This window comes from Porites lutea, chromosome 6, assembly GCF_958299795.1.
Source record: "Porites lutea chromosome 6, jaPorLute2.1, whole genome shotgun sequence".
NCBI lineage: Eukaryota > Metazoa > Cnidaria > Anthozoa > Scleractinia > Poritidae > Porites > Porites lutea.
This window is the reverse complement of record NC_133206.1, coordinates 32,424,314-32,444,666: the sequence shown is the minus strand read 5'-3', so window position 1 is coordinate 32,444,666 and position 20,353 is coordinate 32,424,314. Positions and strand designations below refer to the sequence as shown.

The window sequence follows — 20,353 nt, the reverse complement described above, 5'->3', positions numbered from 1 at the left end:
GCGAATAAAACAAGTAACAGCAATTAATTAAAAGCGATTTACAGATCTACAATAGCGGACCGTTTCACACCAAGTTAGATATAAAGTTTTCAGAATGATACTTGTAAAGCTGGGTTTTTTTTAAGGACTGATGAAGTACAAGTATGGCGTAAATCAAAGACGACCATTATTACGGTTGAAGAAAAAGTCCCTTAATAACTACCGTAGTTATTCGGTTATAAGGCGCACTCGGTTATAAGACGCACCCCAAACTTAGCAATTTAATCAAGCTAAGTTCTCAGACTGAAAATTACGTGAAAATACTCGGTTATAAGACGCACCAAAAAATGAGAGTTAACAGAAGGATGTGATGAATCTGAGACTAATTATCCTTACACAATTGGCATGTGAAGTCTTTTTGTTAACGTAAACAAAAGTGAAAAAGTCACACATTTAATGATATACGTAAAAACAAAAGCTAAAAGTTCACACCTGTAATGATAAACATACAACGCATACACATTTAGAGTTTACTGGGAGCAGAACAGTCCCAGTGTTGTCATGCGGCGCCGACAAGCAAAGTTTCACGGTTGCTCTGACAATGAAAGCGAACGGCGAAAAACTCCCACTGAAAGTCATATTCAAAGGTGTTCGGCAGCTGAATATCAACACGCCACCAAGGATGCAAATTTCAGTGCACAAGAAAGGCTGGATGGACGAAGAAGGTATGTTTTATCTCCACACTGTTTATTCAGAGAAGGAAGGAGCGAGCGACAAACACGATTCTCGGAATTCGAAACTGTATTGTTGTCATTGATATCATGTTACTGAGCACGTGCTGTTAAGCACGTATGCAAATTTTCATTTGTTTGCTTTTCTCTTGAAGTCGTTTAGTATTCTAAAGGTCTCCAAGAGCCATAATAGGACTAAAGGCAGTATTCTTTTTTTAATTCATAGGAATAAAGGAGTGGATTAGACGCAATCTTCGCTACACTACAGACCAAAAAGTTCTTCTCAAATTGTGATCTTAAGATTTTGTTACGTGAAAATACTTGGCTATAAGACGCACCCCAATTTTAGCACTAACTTGCCACCCAAAGACAGATTTTTCTTGAAAAAACCGTGCGCCTTATAACCGAATAACTACGGTAGTTAAGTAAGCATCGAGGGCGAGGATACAAGTTACTAGCAGCACTCTTAATTATATTTGTTTGAATAAGTGCCGTTGCACCTCAAAATAAAACAACAATGCTTTGGTTACTTACAGCTAAAATATAGGGTGTTGCTATGGTAACGTGCAATGTCAAAGGTGTGACCATTAGTTGCTCCCAACATAGTTAGTAACTATGCTCCCGATAAACACTTTGAAAGCCGTGTTTTAGAAATATTTTTACACAAGAACAACGACAAGTAACTTCATCTCAACCACAAGTAACCCCAAACTGTAAATTAAATGTTGTTCCCAGTGTACTGCAACGGCTTTGAGCCGGTAAAAATTAAGGATGCAACTCGTAACATTACATCTCGTGCGAACCATCCGAAGTAGAGGAACTAGTTACAAGAGGATGCACATGCCCTTTTGACATGCACGTGCACACACATGTGCAAGGCAATCTTTTATTCCCTTTTATGCAAGTTTGTAAATATTTAACAGCAACAGCAACAACAACATCGGCAAATGTCGAAAATGCCGAAAATGGCATTGGTCCCACATTCTGGACAATAACATTTTCTCTTACATCTCTTGGGCACAAAAATACTTATTGAGGTATTTATAAGGTATCTTCAATTCGACAAAGTCTTGAATTCATTAAATAAATTACATAACATTCCTCGGGATATATCCAATGGGCAGGGGTCCTGTATGTTACTACGTAGATTTTGTTTCGTATAAACCTGACGAATCATTTGATCTCGTTAATTCGCGCAGCCTCTTAGGTGACTGACGTTATTACCGTTGTGGAAGAGAACTTTTCCCTATTTACTGCTGTCCATATACCGGTCATACTGCTCCACCAAAGTGGGTAACTGGGGAAGTAGGAGTTTTGTAGCTAAGAGAAATTTTACACTTTTCTTGAGTCCTCGGCCAGGCTTTCTTTGTTTCCCCGTTAATTGACGCATGCGTCTTATTCAGTTCTGGGTCGCTTTTTAAGCGCGGGCACAGCTGCCAGGAGAACGTATTACCACACGTGGATCTCACTTACGCCACAGTACATTCCCATCTCGCTGATAGAGAAAAGTTGGTCTCACCGCTCCTCCTGTCACGGTTGTCTCCTCCGGTCATTTCTCTTTTCCTGAAATCCACTGTCGATCGACGAACTTTGCCCTTTCTCTTCAAGGTTCATTCAGAGGTTTTAATTTACAATGAAGGATGCCCAAATGAGGACGACGAAACAAAATATGGTAAGTACAAGTTCATGTGCCCCCAACGTTCTGTCATTGCCACATTTGTCCTATCCTCAGTTGCTAGACTTTGCTAAAAAGTTTAATAAGTCTCGATGTCATTTACCAGAAATATTTGTCCACAGCTAAGTTTTAAAGATGTTTATTTCATTGCGTTTTTTGTCGTCGATGATTTCTGTTTCGCCTCCCGGAAGGTGGTTACTTCAATTGGTTCATCTTTACCATCTTTCTTGTTCACGAGTTTTAGAGATTTTTCAGTAATGAAGGTTATCTTGCGGAAGTCCAAAATGTCCTTCTCGTGTACACACACTAAGAGAAGTTGACCACCGGCAAAGATTAAACAAAAATAAGAGTTCAGTAAACGTCACTAACTTTTTAATGACAATTTTATCGATTTTGCCACGAGACTTGTGGTCAGTGTTTATTGCAAACCACGCGAAATGTATCAAATTTTAAACAAGGAAGTTGTATAGCAATGAAACAAAATGAAATCTAGAAACATTACATCGTTTCATATGTAATAAACAACAGCTTTCTTGTTAATAACAGGAAATATATACTTGCTTACGTCTAACTTTTGTCTGTTTTAATGTTGTTGTTTTTCCTTACTGAGTGAGAGGGGGGGTGGGGGGAAGTTGGTTTTTCTGCACGTTTTATGACCTTCAAAATTAAATTAGTTTCTTTGTAAGGTAATCTTTCTCGACTTATAAGAGTTTTATTGGCCTGGCAGGATGAGCTGATAACCGTAATTCGTTTGCCGCCATTAAGCGTATTATGCGATCATAGTTTTAGTTGCGCTTCCTTTGTTCATGCTGTTTCAAAAAAATGACAGCGTGTTTCGTGACCAGATGTTTGTTTGATTTGGGGGTTTTTCTTGATTGGGGCTTAACAGATCAAAGGATTTTTAATGAACCTTTTTTAATAATTCAAAGTAAAAAGCTTTTCCTCCGAATGGTTTATTTTAGTCAAAACAATAAAGAGTTGTTTTTGATAACATTGAACAGAAAGTTAATCAAATCTCCTGCAAGTGAGAAAACAAGAACTGTTTCCTTAAATCTTCACGTGATGTAGTTCTAACTTTTGAATCTGAGGGAGAAATCCTATGGTGCTATTATTTAAATGAATCAAAACCTCTTCAGCAGTATCTGTGAGTGGTGTTATTCGTTTTGAATATTTTGCAAAGAGAAATTTAGAATTTTGCCTAATATTATAAAGATTAAGTCGCCCAGATATCGAGATATCAATCACCTAATTTCATCGATACGTTTTTGTTTGGCACTAAATAACAGCTTAATCGAATGAAAAAGATTCCTTAGAGCAAAATACACTAAGTCCTTCAAATGAGAGAGCATGTTTTCTGTGCGATACAAAGTTGAGATTTATCAAATCAGGTTGGTTCCGTGAAGAACATTCCAGACATAAGAATCACCAACAGTGCATCAACCAGGACATTGTCTTTCAAACGTCAGAGTGAATTACAGAAAATGGACTCCATTTCAAGAGCAGCTGTCTTTTAAAGATGCTTTCAGGTGTGACGTAAATTTTACCGTCCAAACTTGACCATCTAAAACATAGGGGCACCCAATAACTTTTTTCTGTAAAATATCTGTTCGGAGAAGCAAAATTGCCTAAAAACTTTCTATAGCTTGAGGAAGGCTAAAAATGTCTAGATGAACACTCCATTCATGTACAATTTTCGAAGCTTATCTTATAAATTCCCTACGATTTTCTGAAGTATAATTTTGCGCATTTCACTCCCCAGGTTAAGCTATTTTCGTAGAAAAAGAAAAGTAAGCTAAAATTTTAGGATTCGAAAATGTGACGGAGAGAGGAATCAGAGAAATTCTTACTTTTGTAAAACTTTAAATTGCATATAAAATTTCGGGAAAATAGTACTGAAGCCCGTGTAATTTCGAAAAGACTTGAGTTGCCCTCGGATGACCGAAAAGATTTGAAATTCTGTAGCGCAGCTTAGAATGCATTTCTAGAGATCTAAAAGTACTCTGGATAGCCTAGAAAGAATTTTCCATGTATGTAGGAGGAAACCGTCGTTGGGTGCCCCTGAAAACATACTTGTCTTCGTACGTGAGTTCGGTGGCGTAAGCTTTCTTTTATGTTTAGTAACTATAATAGGTGCATGAATTTTAAAAATAGAATACAATAAAGACTTGTGCATAAGTGAGCATTTTATTCTCAGCAGCGTTCAGTGAATGCAAGGAACGGCACAAGAAGAATCAGCTGTTACTTCTTGTAGCCGGATCTACATGCTCGTAACAAACGTCAAACTATTTCAAATGTGAGGCGGAAAGAATTGAAACACTCTTTTCTAGATCAACCATCACGTGAATTGATTGACGAAGCAAACGGCTCTGATTGGTCAATTTAGAGTCTCTTTTTCGCCTTAAGTTGAAGGTTGACAAAAACTAGCGAGCTTTCACGTAATATGTATACTTGCCAGTCTATACAAGAACGCTATCTTTGGCTTTGTGGCGGCGTTTTTTCAAACGCTCGGATGCAAAGATAGCTAGAAATATACAAAATCAGCTAAGATAAACACAAACGTTTTTAAAATCTATACAGAGACGATAAGAATGATATGTAAGCTATGAAAAGTTGTAAAACCCTTACATTGCGCCCACACAAATACCTTCCAGTCCATCAGGTGTAGGCTAAAATTCAAAATTCCGGATCTTCTTTTTTGAGAATTTAAGAGATTTTAAAAAAAGAACTTTACAAAGTCTTGGGTATTTTTTGCGATGAGGAGTAATTTGTTAGGTTTTAAGCTTCAGGTGACGATAAAAAAAATCATTTTAACTCAGGAAAAAGGTTATCTTTTTGCGATTTTCCCAGTGGCCAGGTTGGAGGGCTGACGCTTCTCTTGTGTTCTTTCAGCTGAAACGGCACAAAGAGTTTTTGGTGATTTTTCCGGAAATTTGTATATACGCCTACAGTGGAACCCTGGCTGATCGTCTTCCAGGGACCATCGATGACCAGTGAATACTTGGTCGTGTTAACGCGTTGGTCATAATAACTAAATCAGCATTACCATACTAAGCGTTTCTAGAACATGTCTTCACAGTTTATCATTTAATTCTATATAGAATGATCGATGATTCCATATTTTCCACGCCTTTCGATAAAAAAGTTCATACGGGTTGTCAGATCGAATGCCTCCGACTTGCCATCCGGCAAAATGTAAGGAAGATAACAACTGGGCATTCTCAAAGGTCGTCTTAGTCTTATAACAGGATGGTAGAATAAAGAAATAAATGGACCTTGATTTGGTCTAGAAAAAAAGCGTCTGTAATTACAGAATGGTCGTACGGCGGGCATCCACTGTACTTGCAAAGTGTACGCTAATGTCGTACCTAGATCACTTTACGGTTTCGACGACAAGAAATCTAGGTACAAGATTAAGTGTACGCAAATGAAGCTATTAAGATTATCTAACAAACGGAAACTGTTACATAGTACACTTTTCGTTTGTGGAATCACCTTTGAGGTTTTCTAGTATTCCCTCTGTATTTCATCAGTAAGCCCTTAGTTTTACCTCCACCAGAGGCCTCGTTTCAGCGGTTTTCATGGAAACGAGTTTAAATGGTTATTGTGAATTCTTTCAACTCATTAACCTCGTTTGCATACCTTGTGAGTATTTCACCGCATGCTCAACCGTGATAAAAGTCGTGTTAAAATTATTTTTACACTCTATTTCAAACCGTTGTTTGACGCTTTTCTTTATAATTTGGCCTCGCACCAGGACTTTTCGCTGTTTCAAGGTCGTTTGGAAGCCTATGTTGATTATGATCAATTCTATTTGGCGTTGAAAAAGGGCAGTCTTGTGTAATTTACAGTAAAGTTCTCGATTGCCTGAAACGTTATCGAACGGGCAAGTAGGTTTATCTTGCACCTTACTGGTGCTAAGATAAACATGGCTGATCATATTTGCCAATTCTTGAAGCCCTTCTTTTTCTTTACCCCAAGGAGTCAAGAAAATATCAAATTTCATGTCGTTTAATTCTGCAAGACACCATGTGAAAGTACTGCTGAAGATGTTTCATTTGAATGGTCACATCATATGATTGGATCCATAAAATCACAATTGCCTTTTATTACAGTTATGGCAATTGTAATGCATTACAATTGTCATAATTATCTCAGGGAGTGAGAGGGTTTATGCTTTTTCAGTGTGTTTCCGTTATGAGAGAGTCGCCGCAGATATTGAGAATTTCACCGAAAAAGCAATATAACCTGTTTGTTTACCCAAATCCTCGGTTTTTATCTATGCTGGAAATGATCAGGGGGTTTTTGTTTTTATTTTTCACGTTGGATTCGACCAATGTTGTGTAAGTTGTTGACACCTGCCCAAAGCTCCCTCGCTGGCATCACGTCGATAACTGACAGAAAAGGAAATGAAATCAGATAGGAGTTTTTAAGATCCCAAGGGCCAGTAAAAGTCTATTGCTGAATAACTAATTATTTTCAAGATAAACTTTGAATAATGCGATAAGGCGACTGAGCAGTTAGGTAATTTTTTGTCGATGCTCTCTACAGAGCTCGGGCACCGCGCCGTTTTTGAAGTTTGTCCATCCGGATGCACGAAGTCATAATATTCAACAACGACAAAAACAAACGTTTTCAACATCTGCTACAGCTAAAAACCTTTTCTGGTGGTCGTTGATAGATTTCTCGGCTAGATTTTAAACATTGGGTTGATTTTATTAACACTAGAAATGGAAGTGCAGGTCCACGTAATGAATGAGGGAAGATTTTTGCTGTCAAATATGATATCTATACGCGTGAAAGTACAATCGCTACTATTAGACTTGATGGAAATTAGGAACAGTATACGCTGTACATACGTTATCACGTAGAACAAAGCTACTGTAAGGCGAGAAAAGAGCGAGGTTTATAGCATATAATTTCCGTGCTTTCACTCAAAAACAATGAAGAAACTGTTCGATTAACTCCCACGACAGGGCTATTCAAATTAAGAACGAATCATCACAGTGGACTCTTTGTTCGTGATCACTTCTGTTGTAAACATCTGAGGACAAACGTCTGTCCTCTCCCCCGCATCGTCAAAAATAAAAATCAAGATTTTTTCAGCTGTTATAGTGGGTAATCAAGGGATTGTATAATTAAGCATCATCTTCGCAGGGCAGGGTACAGATTGGAGTGTTTTTAGAAATTCAGCACCGTTGTTTTTTCTTTGTGGTCTGCGAAAATAGAAATTATCTGAAAGAGATTTACGAACACCTCGCTAGGAACAGGTCAGAGAAGGGTTCGAAAATCAGAGGAAGGTAGCTGAAGACATGATTACAAAGGTACATAAAGTAACTATTGCTTCCTTATCTTCAAAAGTTTATACGATGACAATTGTACTGTGGGTTTATAGACGCCTTAAAGATCAACATGGCGTCTTAGTCTATTAGTACTTCCAAACATCGCTTTGGTTCATAAGTAAGATAGAAAGTTATGCATATATATTCGGGCACTTTTTATTTGTATACTGGTAATTAATTAGTGGTCAGTACTAAGTGTAATATACGACGATGAAGAGCAAGTAAATCAGTTCTTTTAACTTGTTACATTTATCAGACTGCTATCTCCTCGCCCAAAAAAAGGTGCTCTTTTAAACATCCTTTGACGCGTTACTGTAAACTGTTGTTGCTTCCAACAACTTCGATCACTTAAAACTTTTATTAACTGCTAAAAGCCAACTTTCATATTTTGTATTTATGATTCAAAAAGCGAATCAGCGGAGGGCACTTCGATTAAGACTTTTTTGTAACCTCCTAATGATAACTTTTTGTCGAAAACCACAAGAGGAATCAACAGTGACAGTTTTGAGACTGACATCGATCACAGTTGTAGTTATTAAATTAGTGTTATGCTTTATTTCTTTCACCTCAACCTTTATTTTCAAGCTGTCGCTGAGGTAATCATACGTTAGCTTACGCTCCTGTTTTAGTTTTCTGAGACTGTTGTGGCTACAATCTTAGCAGTTAAGCCTTGACCCACGCCGAACTAACATTCATTTTAGAACTTCAGCCTAAGTGTTCAATGGCTATTCATTATGATGGCTACTTGACTTAATATCCTTTTTAAGTACTAGATCGTCATAACTCAAAATTACATCAACGATTTTCGCCTCCACTTCTTTGACGCAAGCCATCTCGTCATTTTTCTTTTTTTAAAAAAAAAAATATATATATATATATATCCAAGCGTTCGTATTCGTTATTTTTCTCCTCATTGTCTTTGAAGGACTTAGAGAGCAAAGTTAATAGTTACAGAATTGAAGAATGAATAAAAATATCCGTAATGGTAAATAAGACATTGACGTATTTTAGATCGGACGAATCATTAAATCAAACCACCGGAGATAAATTGCCTGATTTTAAGTGTTGAGATTAATTTTCTTTCATCTTTGTCAGTATGCGATGTTTTTTTTTTTTTCTCATCGGCGTGATATATTTGATTAGTTCCATTAAAGAAATTTAAGTGACTGGTCTATTTTCCTGTTTTTCTGTTACTAAGGGACGGACCATTAGAAAAGTTATGGGGGGGGGTGGGGAATTTTCGAGCTGCAGGAATTTTTTTTCGTTTTCAAATTCTTTGTATGAATTTTTTTTTTAGGCCATTGCATGAATAATTTTTAGGGTTAATTGGCGTGCATGAATTTTTTTCATTTAATTTTCCCTTGCGCGAATATTTTTTTTGTACTTCGCCCGCCCCCCCCCCAGCCCCCCACCCATAAGTTTTCTAATGGTCCGTCCCTAAAGGAGATCAGCTCTCTTGACGGCAGGTGATTCTGTTAGTATGCAAACTGAATATTCATCAGGAATGTGACAAAAGAATTTCGGATGAAAGGCGACCATTTGCCACAGCAGGTCAATAGAAGGTATGGGGAAGTCCGAACATCTGATGTCCAATTTGATAGATAACAGGACAGTATTACCTAGACTACGCTTCCATTCATTGTTTTTCCAAAGGTCGTTAGCCATTTGACAGATTTTACAGACAAGAATGTACAAAATTGCAGTAACATTTTCGCAAACTTTTGCCTCAAAGTTTTATTAACGTTTGTGTCTCAATTTGTTCATTCATGAAACGTTTACATTTTTTTTCCTTCGATGCAATCAATGTCTGTCCGTTTTAGAAATTGTGGATTAAATTCCGGTCAGGGAGGAAAAATTCCGTCGTAACTGATTTCATGTGTGAACACTTAACCCATTCGCTCTCGGAAAATTGGCCGAAAAACGCCTTTTGAAGCTAGTCGAGCCGTTTTCTGTTCACTGTCCGCAAACGAATACGCTGCAGAACGTAGGATCAAGCTGATTAATTTTGTAAGACATCAAAGTGTCTTGTTGATGTCTTTAGTTGCAAAGTTAACGAAGCACGGTCAACATTGCAGAATTCTCCATGTGTCTACTTGGTATATTTTTGCTGAACAGGTCTTCTATAGATCCTACGTTGTGCGGCATATTCGCTCCGGGTCCTTTGCAGTTGATGTTCATTTGTTATTTGAAGCAGTTATTTTACATTGTTTCCTTTGAGAGTTAAGTTACTCGATATTTGCTTTATTTTCTTCAAATATGTAAGAGGAAATATGTAGAAATGAAGCTCATAAAAAAGGTCCATAGATTTAAAGACAAAGGACGGCTCGCTGTAGTGGCAGTTTTGATTTACGTCCCTCCACTCCCCCGCCCCTTTTCAAGGTTGAAATGTGTCGATATCGTAACTTATCCAACTTCTCGACAGAATCCTTGGAAGTAATCTCACACGTTGCTATCACATTTTCGGCAGTATTCAAAACGAAAATTTTAGGATTGTCTGTGCCGTTTTGATTTGAGTTAAAGTAAGATAATTGGGGGAGAATGTTTTTTGTTTGAGTTATATTCTTTTATGTTTTCAAAACATGAAGTTTCGTCACGTGATTCCACTGTTGTTGACGTCGTAAAGGCTGCTATAGCATTTGCTTGAAAAAAGTTCAGCGTCTCTCTTTAGCGCTCTTTACACGAATTACTAATACTTGCTTAAAACAAGAGAACAGTTCAAGATAGAAATTAGCTTCGGGAAAGGCTGTTATTGCTAATTCTCGTGTGTCAAGTTTTTGTTCCCAATAAGCTACTCGGTCATTTCCTATCAGTTGTGGGTTCAAATTCTGCAAAATACAACTGTTTTCTTTCCCATTATGCTCTTGCCATATTTGGCATTGATTTTAAACAAATTACTTAGAAGAAGAGTCACTAAACATCAGCTTTATCAAATTTTTGTTTTCCCTTCATACGCTGTCCAGCAAAACAACCAAGGGTCAACTATCCGATGACATTAATTGTTCCAAACTTCTCTCAAGACTTACCCTAACCGGCCTCGCTTAATTAACAGTGTCTGCACGCGATTGTTGAACTCTTTTACAACTTTAGATTATATATATGCAAAGACATATTTTTAAACTCCGTAAATGATCTATCTTAGTCGTCTTTCAGACTTTGCCCCTGGAAATTGCCTGTCCCGATTCTTGCCCAACAAGGTTCCCCAGGACTTAGAAAGGAAGTCTGTGTTAACTCATTTTCTACATACCCTTCTATCAAATTAACTGACCATTCTTTCGTTGATTCATTAACGACTTGTGTCTGCCCAGAAGGCTGTTTTGTAGTAACCATTCTTGGCTTTTGCTGAATCTGTTCTCAGTGCCATGATGTTAATAGCTGTGCACGTGGCCAAGAACATACCATTTGCACGAGAGCCCTACAGGTAGTGTCTCGTTAATTTGTTTTAACCGAAAGAGTCCAACTTCATTTTTTCTGACATGGATCAAAAAAGCTTAGTCACATTCCACACTTTCGCATTAGTCTACCTGAGTTTTTATCAGGTTTCTTATCTCCCCCTCTCAAGCGAGCATAAAAATCAATGCCTTGAATGTTACCTCCTTAACCTTTAGCTTTTCTCTTCTTGAGGTTAGTTGTCACGGAGGGGGGACTCCTGGAAATTCTTGGTGCTCGTGTGCCGCCCAGTTCTTCAAATCCTAACCCTTTTTCAGGCCAAAAAGATGTCATTTTCCACACCCGTTTTCAGACCAGGCCTCTAAAATCATACCCGTTTTCAGACCAGGTCTTCAGAAATTATGTCATCATTGTTAATTGTTTAGATTAACACGCCAACAATAAAGATTTCTCAAAATCCATTTAGGAATTCTACTTTCTATCTCACTGATTAGGATTTGAAACGTTAAATACGTTTATACTCTCCCGTAGTTCCCTGGAAAACCATATTCGATTCCAGACAAAAGCGCAAAGTCTATACCCGTTTCAGACCAAAACGGCGCAAAAACCCTACTCTTTGGGGTGGCACATATCTATATGGCTAATATAAGGGTCCTGGGAGTACCCCCGGGTTAGTTATACATGCAAATTAGCTATTACTTTTGGGATCTGTGGACAAAATCCGATTATTTGACGGTCCAAATGAAACTTCTTCAGCAGTGTTTCCTTACATTCCTTTTCTCAATTGATTTCACTCCAAAAGGTCATTTGAGATTTCGTTTGGATGCAGGAAAGTTAGGTTTCGTTCGACTTTGCATGATTAACTGCAAGTCAAAACTACAAGTGTAACTTTTCAAGAATCCACTTCATGTGGACAACATCGATCAAAAGATTGATATGTTAAATCTGTTGTCAAATGAGGATTCACGTATCATTTAAAGCTTGTATAGAAGATCTTTAGTGTTGATACTTTTCTTCGTCAAGTGCTGTTGAAAGTAGAGGAATTGTGTCATCAAGGTCGAAAACTGAAAGGATCGCCAGCTGCTGTTCGCATTAATGTTCTTGTGTCAGGCTGATGAATGTCAGCCTCGCTTTTAAAGGAAACAAAAAATCAGCTAGAAAGATAACGAAACTCCAGTGGAACCTAAAGATTTTTAATTAGTTACATGTATTTTTGTTTTAATCAACTTATGCCTCTATTAAGGAGTTTACATCCTTAAGAAATTGCTGAGTAATATGCATGGAAAATTTCAATAACTCTATCACAGGCGGATTGCTCTGATAATAATAAAAAATAAATAAAATGAAATAGATCCTGTAAAAGTTTAAAATTTACAATATGCACGGGTCTTTATTATATCAGAAAATTTCAGCGAGACGGAAAGGTAAGGCTTGTTTATCCTTGTATTTTTTGGTGTGTGTTTCTATTTGAACAAAAAAGGACTTTCTTCGAGTTATCTGAATAATCCTAAGATTGCACGAGAAACACCTCTGAACGGAAATGCGATCTTTTGCTGATCTCAGACTTGCCAATGCTTGATTTGATAAGACGAATCAGATCTTGGAGAAAATCACGAAACATGTATAACAACTTTCAAAGTCCTCTTGCTGAACGAAAACGAGAAATCCTATTCCTGAATTTGGGAGGGAATACTTTGTCAGCGATTATAGTATAACGATGTCATGCCAGAGAGCAAAAGAAACAAATTTTGAGGATGACAAACATATTTTAATGTGATGATGTTGACTGTTTGGCAATATAATAATAACTCATCAGACCCACTCATTACGTTTACGATGGGAAAACCTGTGGGACTTAATATAAAGTGCCATGTTGCCCGAACTTCTTATATCCAACCTGGCAAAGAATAAACGTCATTGCTGTGTATTGTGACAAGATGAATAAGTTTTCGATATTTGGCTTTAAAAAAATGGTTTTTGGACGATTTTTCCCGAAATGTTTTGATTTTACAAGGGGGATGTTCCTTACTACAATGAGTTGAGAAAAGGAAGTCGTAAATAAACAAATGTGAAATGCGCCCGTGGAGAAGATCTGTTGTTTATGTAAACAATGGTTAAAAATACATTGCTTGCCCAGTAGGGGAACCTGAAATTTATTACCATTCCTCACGAAAAATTGTTCAGTTGCTAAGTGTAGTTTTACAAGTTGCTGTCATTTTTGCAATCTCTGCCAGCTATGATAGTAGGAAAGCACTACACTAGAGAGGCGATGGTTAAGTGGAAATGCATACCTTTACGACCAGAAAACCGTAAAAGTGATTTCTTGCATTCCTGATTACTGAAAATGACCGCTCGGGCCGTCCTTCGTGGCGTAATTGAAATAGCTGTGTGCATAGGAGGTAACAAAAGATAACATAGTAACGGGGACATTTAACCCTTGCCGCGCCCATATCCCCTCCTACAGATGATAACACCATAGAAAGTTCAAATCAAAAGTAACTAACTATACCCACGTCTTTACGGACGTTCTTATATGGCAACGCTGGACACGAACTAAGCAAAGCAGACTTCCCTTAGAGCGACGTAAAAGCCTATCCCTATTTCCGTGTGTGGGTATAGATAAGAAGCGGAGAATCTATCCACCGCTTTGTGTGTATTGTGAATGCCTGCATATCGTTGACACAGAGGAACAGCGGGTCAGTGACGGAAAGCTAGAAAAGATAAAAGCCAATCACCGTCAGTCAGTCGGTGAAAAGGACTATTTTCTGTGGCCTGTATAAGAAAGAACCTGTGCGCACGTTAAGTTATGGCAACTAAGGCCTTTTATAAGGTAAGAGTGTTTTAATTGTCACCTTTTTTAAGCCCATTAAGTGCCATTTAATTACAAGTACATCTAATTTATGAACAAGCTTTCTTCTTGGGCACAAGCAAAGAGAGCTTGATCTCTGCATGTAAAATAAATTAAGCTAACTTGTTTTAGAAAGAGTTTATAGACGGACTTGCAAACGCATAATTACTTTGCCAAAAGACCCTGCAACCACCCAATGCGAGTAGACGCTAATGGCCGGAATAACCATCGACTCTACTTTTTAGGACACATGCAATTTGTGCATTGCCTAATCATTAGTATATAACGGTACACAAATCGTTTACCTTAGTTAAGTAGTTTTGACGAGCGTATTTATGTTTAGAAAGTGAGTTGTTGTTTTTACCGGCAATATTTTAAACAAATCGAACCCTGTAGGTCTGAAAGAATATTGGCGACGTTAAAAAAAACATAAAATTCTTAGCAGTTCCGGGTTGTATTAACTTTGAGATGCAATCTGTTTCCATCCGTTCTCTATCTAACCCATAATTATCTCAGTAGAGTACTGACCCAATAGTAATCAAAATTCCTTTTCCTGTTTTAGACCTTTGACAAAGTGAATCGTCCCAGTGATATTATGAAACTCAAACGCGCCTACTGAGACCAATGTTGAATTGCTGCTTAAATGTGGGACTGTATGCGAATGTATGAAATTAATTTTTAAAATCCTTGTAATAAAACAAAAATTTTGTGAGATGTAAGAATCGAAACTGGTGGAACGACGTGAGCACAAAACACGAAAAACTAAAGAGTTGTTGTTTTATGAGCTGGTAAAAATAGCAAACCAATTCAATATTACTTTTGTAGCTTAATGGTACCTTATAAAAAAAAAGATTGAATGATTAGAAATTACCGATATTAACTTGCCGGCGTAGAATATAGGAAACCTTGGAGATCAAGTGAAAAGATAACCCAAGAACGAATTGATTAGATAGTCTTTCGTTATATAATGATAGACCAAAACCGGGGAAATTATTTCTCGCCAAGGAAATGCTATTACTTAGACCTTTTTCAGTTGTCACATTAGGGCCAATCGAATTGTACGCTATTTCTTTCAAATTTCTCTCAACGGGGGTACAAATTGCCAACTCTAGATCTCATTTCATTTCGTGGCAGTAATTTACCATCTACTTCATTTTCTTTCTTCACATTTTATTAAATATTTATGTAAAAAAAAGAGGTGATGAGAATTCAGAGATTCGTCATAGGAACACCATCTTGATGCCCCAGCCATTTGTAATGTAGATCGGTTTGCACTATTTTTCTTTTCTGGTACACTTAGATACCAAGCGGACAAATGAAAATGCGATGCCAAAATTCTCAGAAAATCCCACACAGTCTGCTTTTGAAAAAAATGTCGAAAGACAAATGGCACAAAATCGGTACCAAGCGCCAAAAGAGGTCTTGTTTAAATGTTCGGTATAGGATTTCGTCCATAGTCTCAAAAGTTATAACCCCCTACATTATGATGTCTCAATAATTGACTGGCAATGAGCCACTTAGTTAAACAAGGCAATGTTTCCGAAATTCCGTGGCTTACCAGAGGGTTAAAAAAGCGGCTTGATTTTATTATCGTAACATAGGCTAAAACAAAAAGTTCAAGGGGTTACGTGTAGTTTCAACAGTCTGTCACGAAAACAAGTCTGATGAACTTTAATCTACTTTTATTCCTTGTAATCGGACACTTTATCTCCAACAAATTTGTTCTTGTTTGTTAGAATCATCTGTCGAATTTTTATACGAATAGGGAGCATATTTTTCAAGTACTTGAGGAGTGTTTCGTCAAGACACCAGGTCAAGGTTGTTTAAACGCTGGATAGTGCTATCCACTACATAAATCACTATCCAATGGATAAGTATTAAGGTTACCGTGTTAGAGTTCATTGTCAGGGCTTTAAAACAGAGTGTGCGGGAATTTTACGGCAGAGCCTCTCTCTTCGTTGCGCCGTACTGACGTGCCCTAAAAAGGGTGAAACAGCTGTCTACTGCTACGAGCCCGCTCTGTTTTTGGCTCTTTCGGTGTGGGGTTGAAGTCTTGCAAAGTTAATTTTCACGTAGTAAGATCAGCTTTGCAGCATTCAGTGTGTCTACTCAATTGTGTTATCCACTGAATACTGATTTATCTAATGGAGAGTGCTATCCACCCCCACCTTATCCTTTTAAGTCCCAAGAGTGACCAAAGTCAATTTCCTCCAAACAAAATCAATACATAATCAAGGGAAAATGTGGTGAGAATTAGTAAAATAATCAGCTGATGGGAAAAGCTTTGATATACAAACAAATTCTCTTAACCAATTCTTCAAGGAAATGTATGGAGATCAGTGCGGGGAATTTATATTTACATATTGGGGTTTAAAAGGTTATCAGCAACTGGGGCTAGGCCCCGTTTGTTCAAACATGGGGTAGATAACGTTAACCACTGGATAAATCTCTCCACTGGATACTTAACCACCGGATGGTGCTTTTTCCGCTGGATAGCGTTATCCAACGTTTGAACAACCGGGGGCAGGTTGATAAAACCGGGGGCTTCTTTTTTACTGACTACAGAGGAACATCGCTACGTGCAGCCTGAAGTGTCCGTTTTGAGAGAGGTGTCTGTCTTGAAGAGAGTAAAAATAAACCCCTGAAGAACAGAGGGATCAACTCTCAGAGCTGTCTGTTTTAGAGAGGTGTCCATGTCTTTTAGACTGGCACTTAGCGTCCATCTTAGATCAAGGTGTCCTGCCTTACAGAGAATCAAAGACTAAATAACCGGTAGGGACCAACTCAAGCTATCTGTTTAAGAGAAGTGTCTGTTGTTTCTTCGGGACTGACACTTACAGAGACTCACAGACTAAATAACTGAATCCATGCTGTCCGAGTCAGAGAGGTGTCCATCCTTGATAGTAGTGTTCGTAGAAGAGTTGACTGTTTTTTTTGTTTTGTTTGTTTGTTTGTTTGTTTGTTTTTTATTTTTCCTTTACAAAGAAACGAAGGATTCTGCGTTTGTAGCTTTGGACTGCAGTCTTGGGGATTGCTAACCTTTTTTTTACATTTTCACCCGGGTTCTCGCACACTACGAGTCACAGGGCAGGGAAGGGTCTGGTGGTGATGATGATGATGATGATGATGATCTCGTAGTAATGATGATAACTATTATAATATGCAGTTCTAACTCTGTCAAACTTTAGCAAAAAATACCATTATGGACAGAATGCCACTGTTTCACCATTCAAATGAGACCTCCTTATGGACTTTTACATGGTGCTAGCATTTTACAATGATTTTTTATTGACTTGTAACTTAGGCCACATTACTCAAAATGAAAGGGATAATTGATACGTTAGAATTTTGCTCACACACGACGCAGTGGTCAGCTTTCGTGCCACTTATCAGGACCTAGGGTCACCCACTGACGCCTTGAAAACTGCTAAATTAAAGCCCACAAATAATAAAACAGTGTATTTATTTCATCAACATATCCTCGTCAATTACAGTCGTAGGTTTAGTCTGTCAGTTTCCCACGTTTTCGCGTGTTCTAATGCACGCAATTGCTTACATTTGTAGTAATGTAGTTTTTTAAAAAAAAACTTACTACCAGTTTACTGAACCCTGTAAAATATATAAATATATCTGTATACAAAGTGTCTAACGTTCAGACAGTTCAAGTAAAAGTTGTTTCATTTGCCGATGAATAATCTCGGCTTTGCTGTGTGTTGCGGCATTCTCAGTTTTTAGAGTTAGAAATAGAAGGCACATTGAGATCGGAACCATATTCGTATCATCAAATTAGGTTATCAGTAGACTTCCTTTATATGTCTTGATATGTCGTATATCACGAACTGAACTAATCACGATATAGCGACTTCAATTAAGCTTCTGTGACTTCTGTGGCTATCTTTTTTCTTCTCTTCTCTGCAAATCTTTTTTATGAAAAAAGAGCAAGACTAAAGAAAGAATTGAATTAGAACAAACGTGAGGAGTGCGAAATGCTATGATATGAACACGTGGGACGCGAGATGAAAATAGTTTTTCGGGAAGTGTGTTTTTCCTAGTTTTATGTAGGTGAGGTGAAATATTGGGGCGAAGTGAGTTCGCGCTTCACCAAAACGGTTGCGAGAGGAGACTAGCGATTCCGCCGCAGGATATCGAAATGAACCCGCAATTCAGCGTAATGGGATTAGGGCTTATTTTAGGCACTAAGAAAAAGAAAACGCTTTAAGACACGCAATCTTAATCTAGCTGATAAAATAAAGCAGGATATGGTAGTTCAGTTGGGGAACAACACAAACAATAAGCTCAATGAAATTGTTGTCCTTGTAATATAAATGATTGTATATGAGAGTTTATAATTAGCGATCATAAAGTAGTGCCATTTAGTGTCACCATGATCCTTAGACATGTTCTTTCCTTTTTTAAATTAAAACTTTAAGTCAAGTAAGCCGCTCTTTTTTGACTTTCTTAATGTAATCCTAAACTATACAAATTTTGAAAAATTGCCCGTAATGTATACTTCAGCGTCTTTGTTATTGCCGTAAATAGTAAGGCGAGATGAGGTTTATCCCGTGAACTTCCTCTTTATGGCTTTTATCGCAAACTTAGCTAAGCACGGAATATAGCTTTATAATAATCACTGCATTAAAATAACTTTGTCAGAGTCTTTAAGGGGTACAAAGGAGTATTCGTGAAATTTTGCTTTTTCAACTATTCTTCAGTTTACCGGACTGAGCATTGCAACAAACAGCACACAGTTATTTCCCTGTGTTTTCACTTTATTCATCCTTAGTGTTTTAGAAACATATATATTTTATTCAAAAATGGTTAAAAAGATCGTAGGTGATATTGTGTGAGTGGCATTAAAATTCAGGTTTGATAGCCTGAAACTTTTAATATTTATTTTACCGATTTCAAGTGAAGTAATCTATGCCTTCACTGTCTCGTCGCTCAGATGGTTGTTAGGCAGAAATATTTAATTTAAAAGTTCACCTATTTGGCGAATTTCTACCGTAGAATTTCGCCAAATAGGTGAAGTTATGTTAGGCTAACATAACTCTTTCGGAAAAGAGGGTATAGCGACCTTGGCGACTATTAATTTATCTGAACCTGGTGTTCTTGGTTTGTTTTATAGTTCATGAAGACTTGCTGAACATATTAATCAGCTCCACCCACTTTTGCCCCTCCTCGATCATCTGAACGAGCTGCGGTTTCCTTTCCTGTAGGTCTTTACATACTTGCTTGACAAAAATCTGAATTTACTTTTTAATCTCTACACAGCTATGGTTCTTTCTAATCACTGGTTTGTTTGCGTTAACATTAAAATCCGCCGGCGGGGCATCTGTGTACTCGTTGGTATCGAAGACTCCTGACCGTGACTGCCAGCCCGTCAAACGCGACTTACTCCGACTTCAACTTGGAAATGGGTACAACCAACGCTACATGGCCATGGACGACAGTGATCTTCGGCACAAAACCAAGCAATCACTATTCGTTGATGAGAAGCACGCGAACGATGTCAAGAATGTGAGCAAGAGGTCGGTTGTTCAGAGTACCGATCCCACCATCCAATGGACGTGCCAGACAACAAAAACCTGGTTAGACTTGGGCGCCAATTTTTTCCCGCGTCACGTCAGGTCGGTCACATGCTCAACTAGCAAATGTTGGTATCAACATTTCCAGTGTCAACCGAAGAATTACACGATCCAGGTGTTAAAGAAGAAGGATGGTGTGTGTTTAAGGGTGTACTCCCGCACAGGGACGCCACGATGGCAAGACTTTTGGGAACCGATCGATTATCAAATAACTGTAGGTTGCGAATGCGGTCATTGATGATGTAGATACTAAATTAACTTATCCTACTTTGTGAAATGATAAATTATTAAACATTTTCTGACCTTACTTGATTGTCTTATAGCTGTAAGGGTAACCTTTTGAAGACTCTTTACGGCCCCCAATTTCTCGGTGCGATTGTTGGGATCGATCACTGAGTTTGAGAGACTGTCACCCGGGTGGAGGTGTGCCGCCCGGTTCTTCAAACCCTGACCCTATTTCAGTCCCAGAACATGTCATTTTTCACACCCTTTTCAGACCTAGACTCTAAAATCCATACACGTTTTCAGACCTGGCCTCTAAGAAATTATGTCATCATTACTGAGATTAGTATGCTGACAAAAAAGATTTCTTAAAATCTACTTCGAATTCACATATTTCTTCTTTCTTTCTTATTCATAAGGAATTGAAACGAGGAAAACGCCCATATACTCTCGTAGTTTCCTCGAAAACTATACCCCATTCCAGACCAAAACGGGCAAAGTCTATACCCGTTTTCAGACCAAAACGGGGCAAAAACCCTACCCTTTGGGGCGGCACATACCCATGTGGCTTACACAAAGGAGTAGCC

The 20,353-nt window shown here is 38.0% G+C and overlaps 1 protein-coding gene across 3 annotated transcripts; it reads left to right on the top strand.

Annotated features, from left to right (window-relative positions):
- Positions 1-1,698: 1,698 nt before the first annotated feature.
- On the top strand, positions 1,699-20,060 carry LOC140941125 (uncharacterized). Of its 3 annotated transcripts, XM_073390092.1 has the most exons (3): positions 1,699-2,382; positions 7,647-7,706; positions 19,231-20,060. In XM_073390092.1, the coding sequence occupies exons 1-3, from the start codon at positions 2,344-2,346 to the stop codon at positions 19,780-19,782; spliced, it is 651 nt and encodes a 216-aa protein (XP_073246193.1). In that variant the 5' UTR covers positions 1,699-2,343; the 3' UTR covers positions 19,783-20,060. The 3 variants fall into 3 exon arrangements, with proteins under 3 accessions (XP_073246193.1, XP_073246194.1, XP_073246195.1); XM_073390093.1 differs by lacking the exon at positions 7,647-7,706 and having other exon boundaries at positions 1,703-2,382; positions 19,231-20,058; XM_073390094.1 differs by lacking the exons at positions 1,699-2,382; positions 7,647-7,706 and adding an exon at positions 13,620-13,941 and having other exon boundaries at positions 19,231-20,059.
- The last annotated feature ends 293 nt before the right edge of the window (positions 20,061-20,353 follow it).

What these genes read in the sequence shown, in the direction of transcription:
- LOC140941125 (XM_073390092.1), top strand. Translation starts at nt 2,344, where the DNA reads ATGAAGGATGCCCAAATGAGGACGACGAAACAAAATATG. An exon ending in GGACGACGAAACAAAATATG is followed by an intron (nt 2,383 to 7,646) that starts GTAAGTACAAGT and finishes ACACCTCGCTAG; the next exon opens with GAACAGGTCAGAGAAGGGTT. An exon ending in CTGAAGACATGATTACAAAG is followed by an intron (nt 7,707 to 19,230) that starts GTACATAAAGTA and finishes ATCTCTACACAG; the next exon opens with CTATGGTTCTTTCTAATCAC.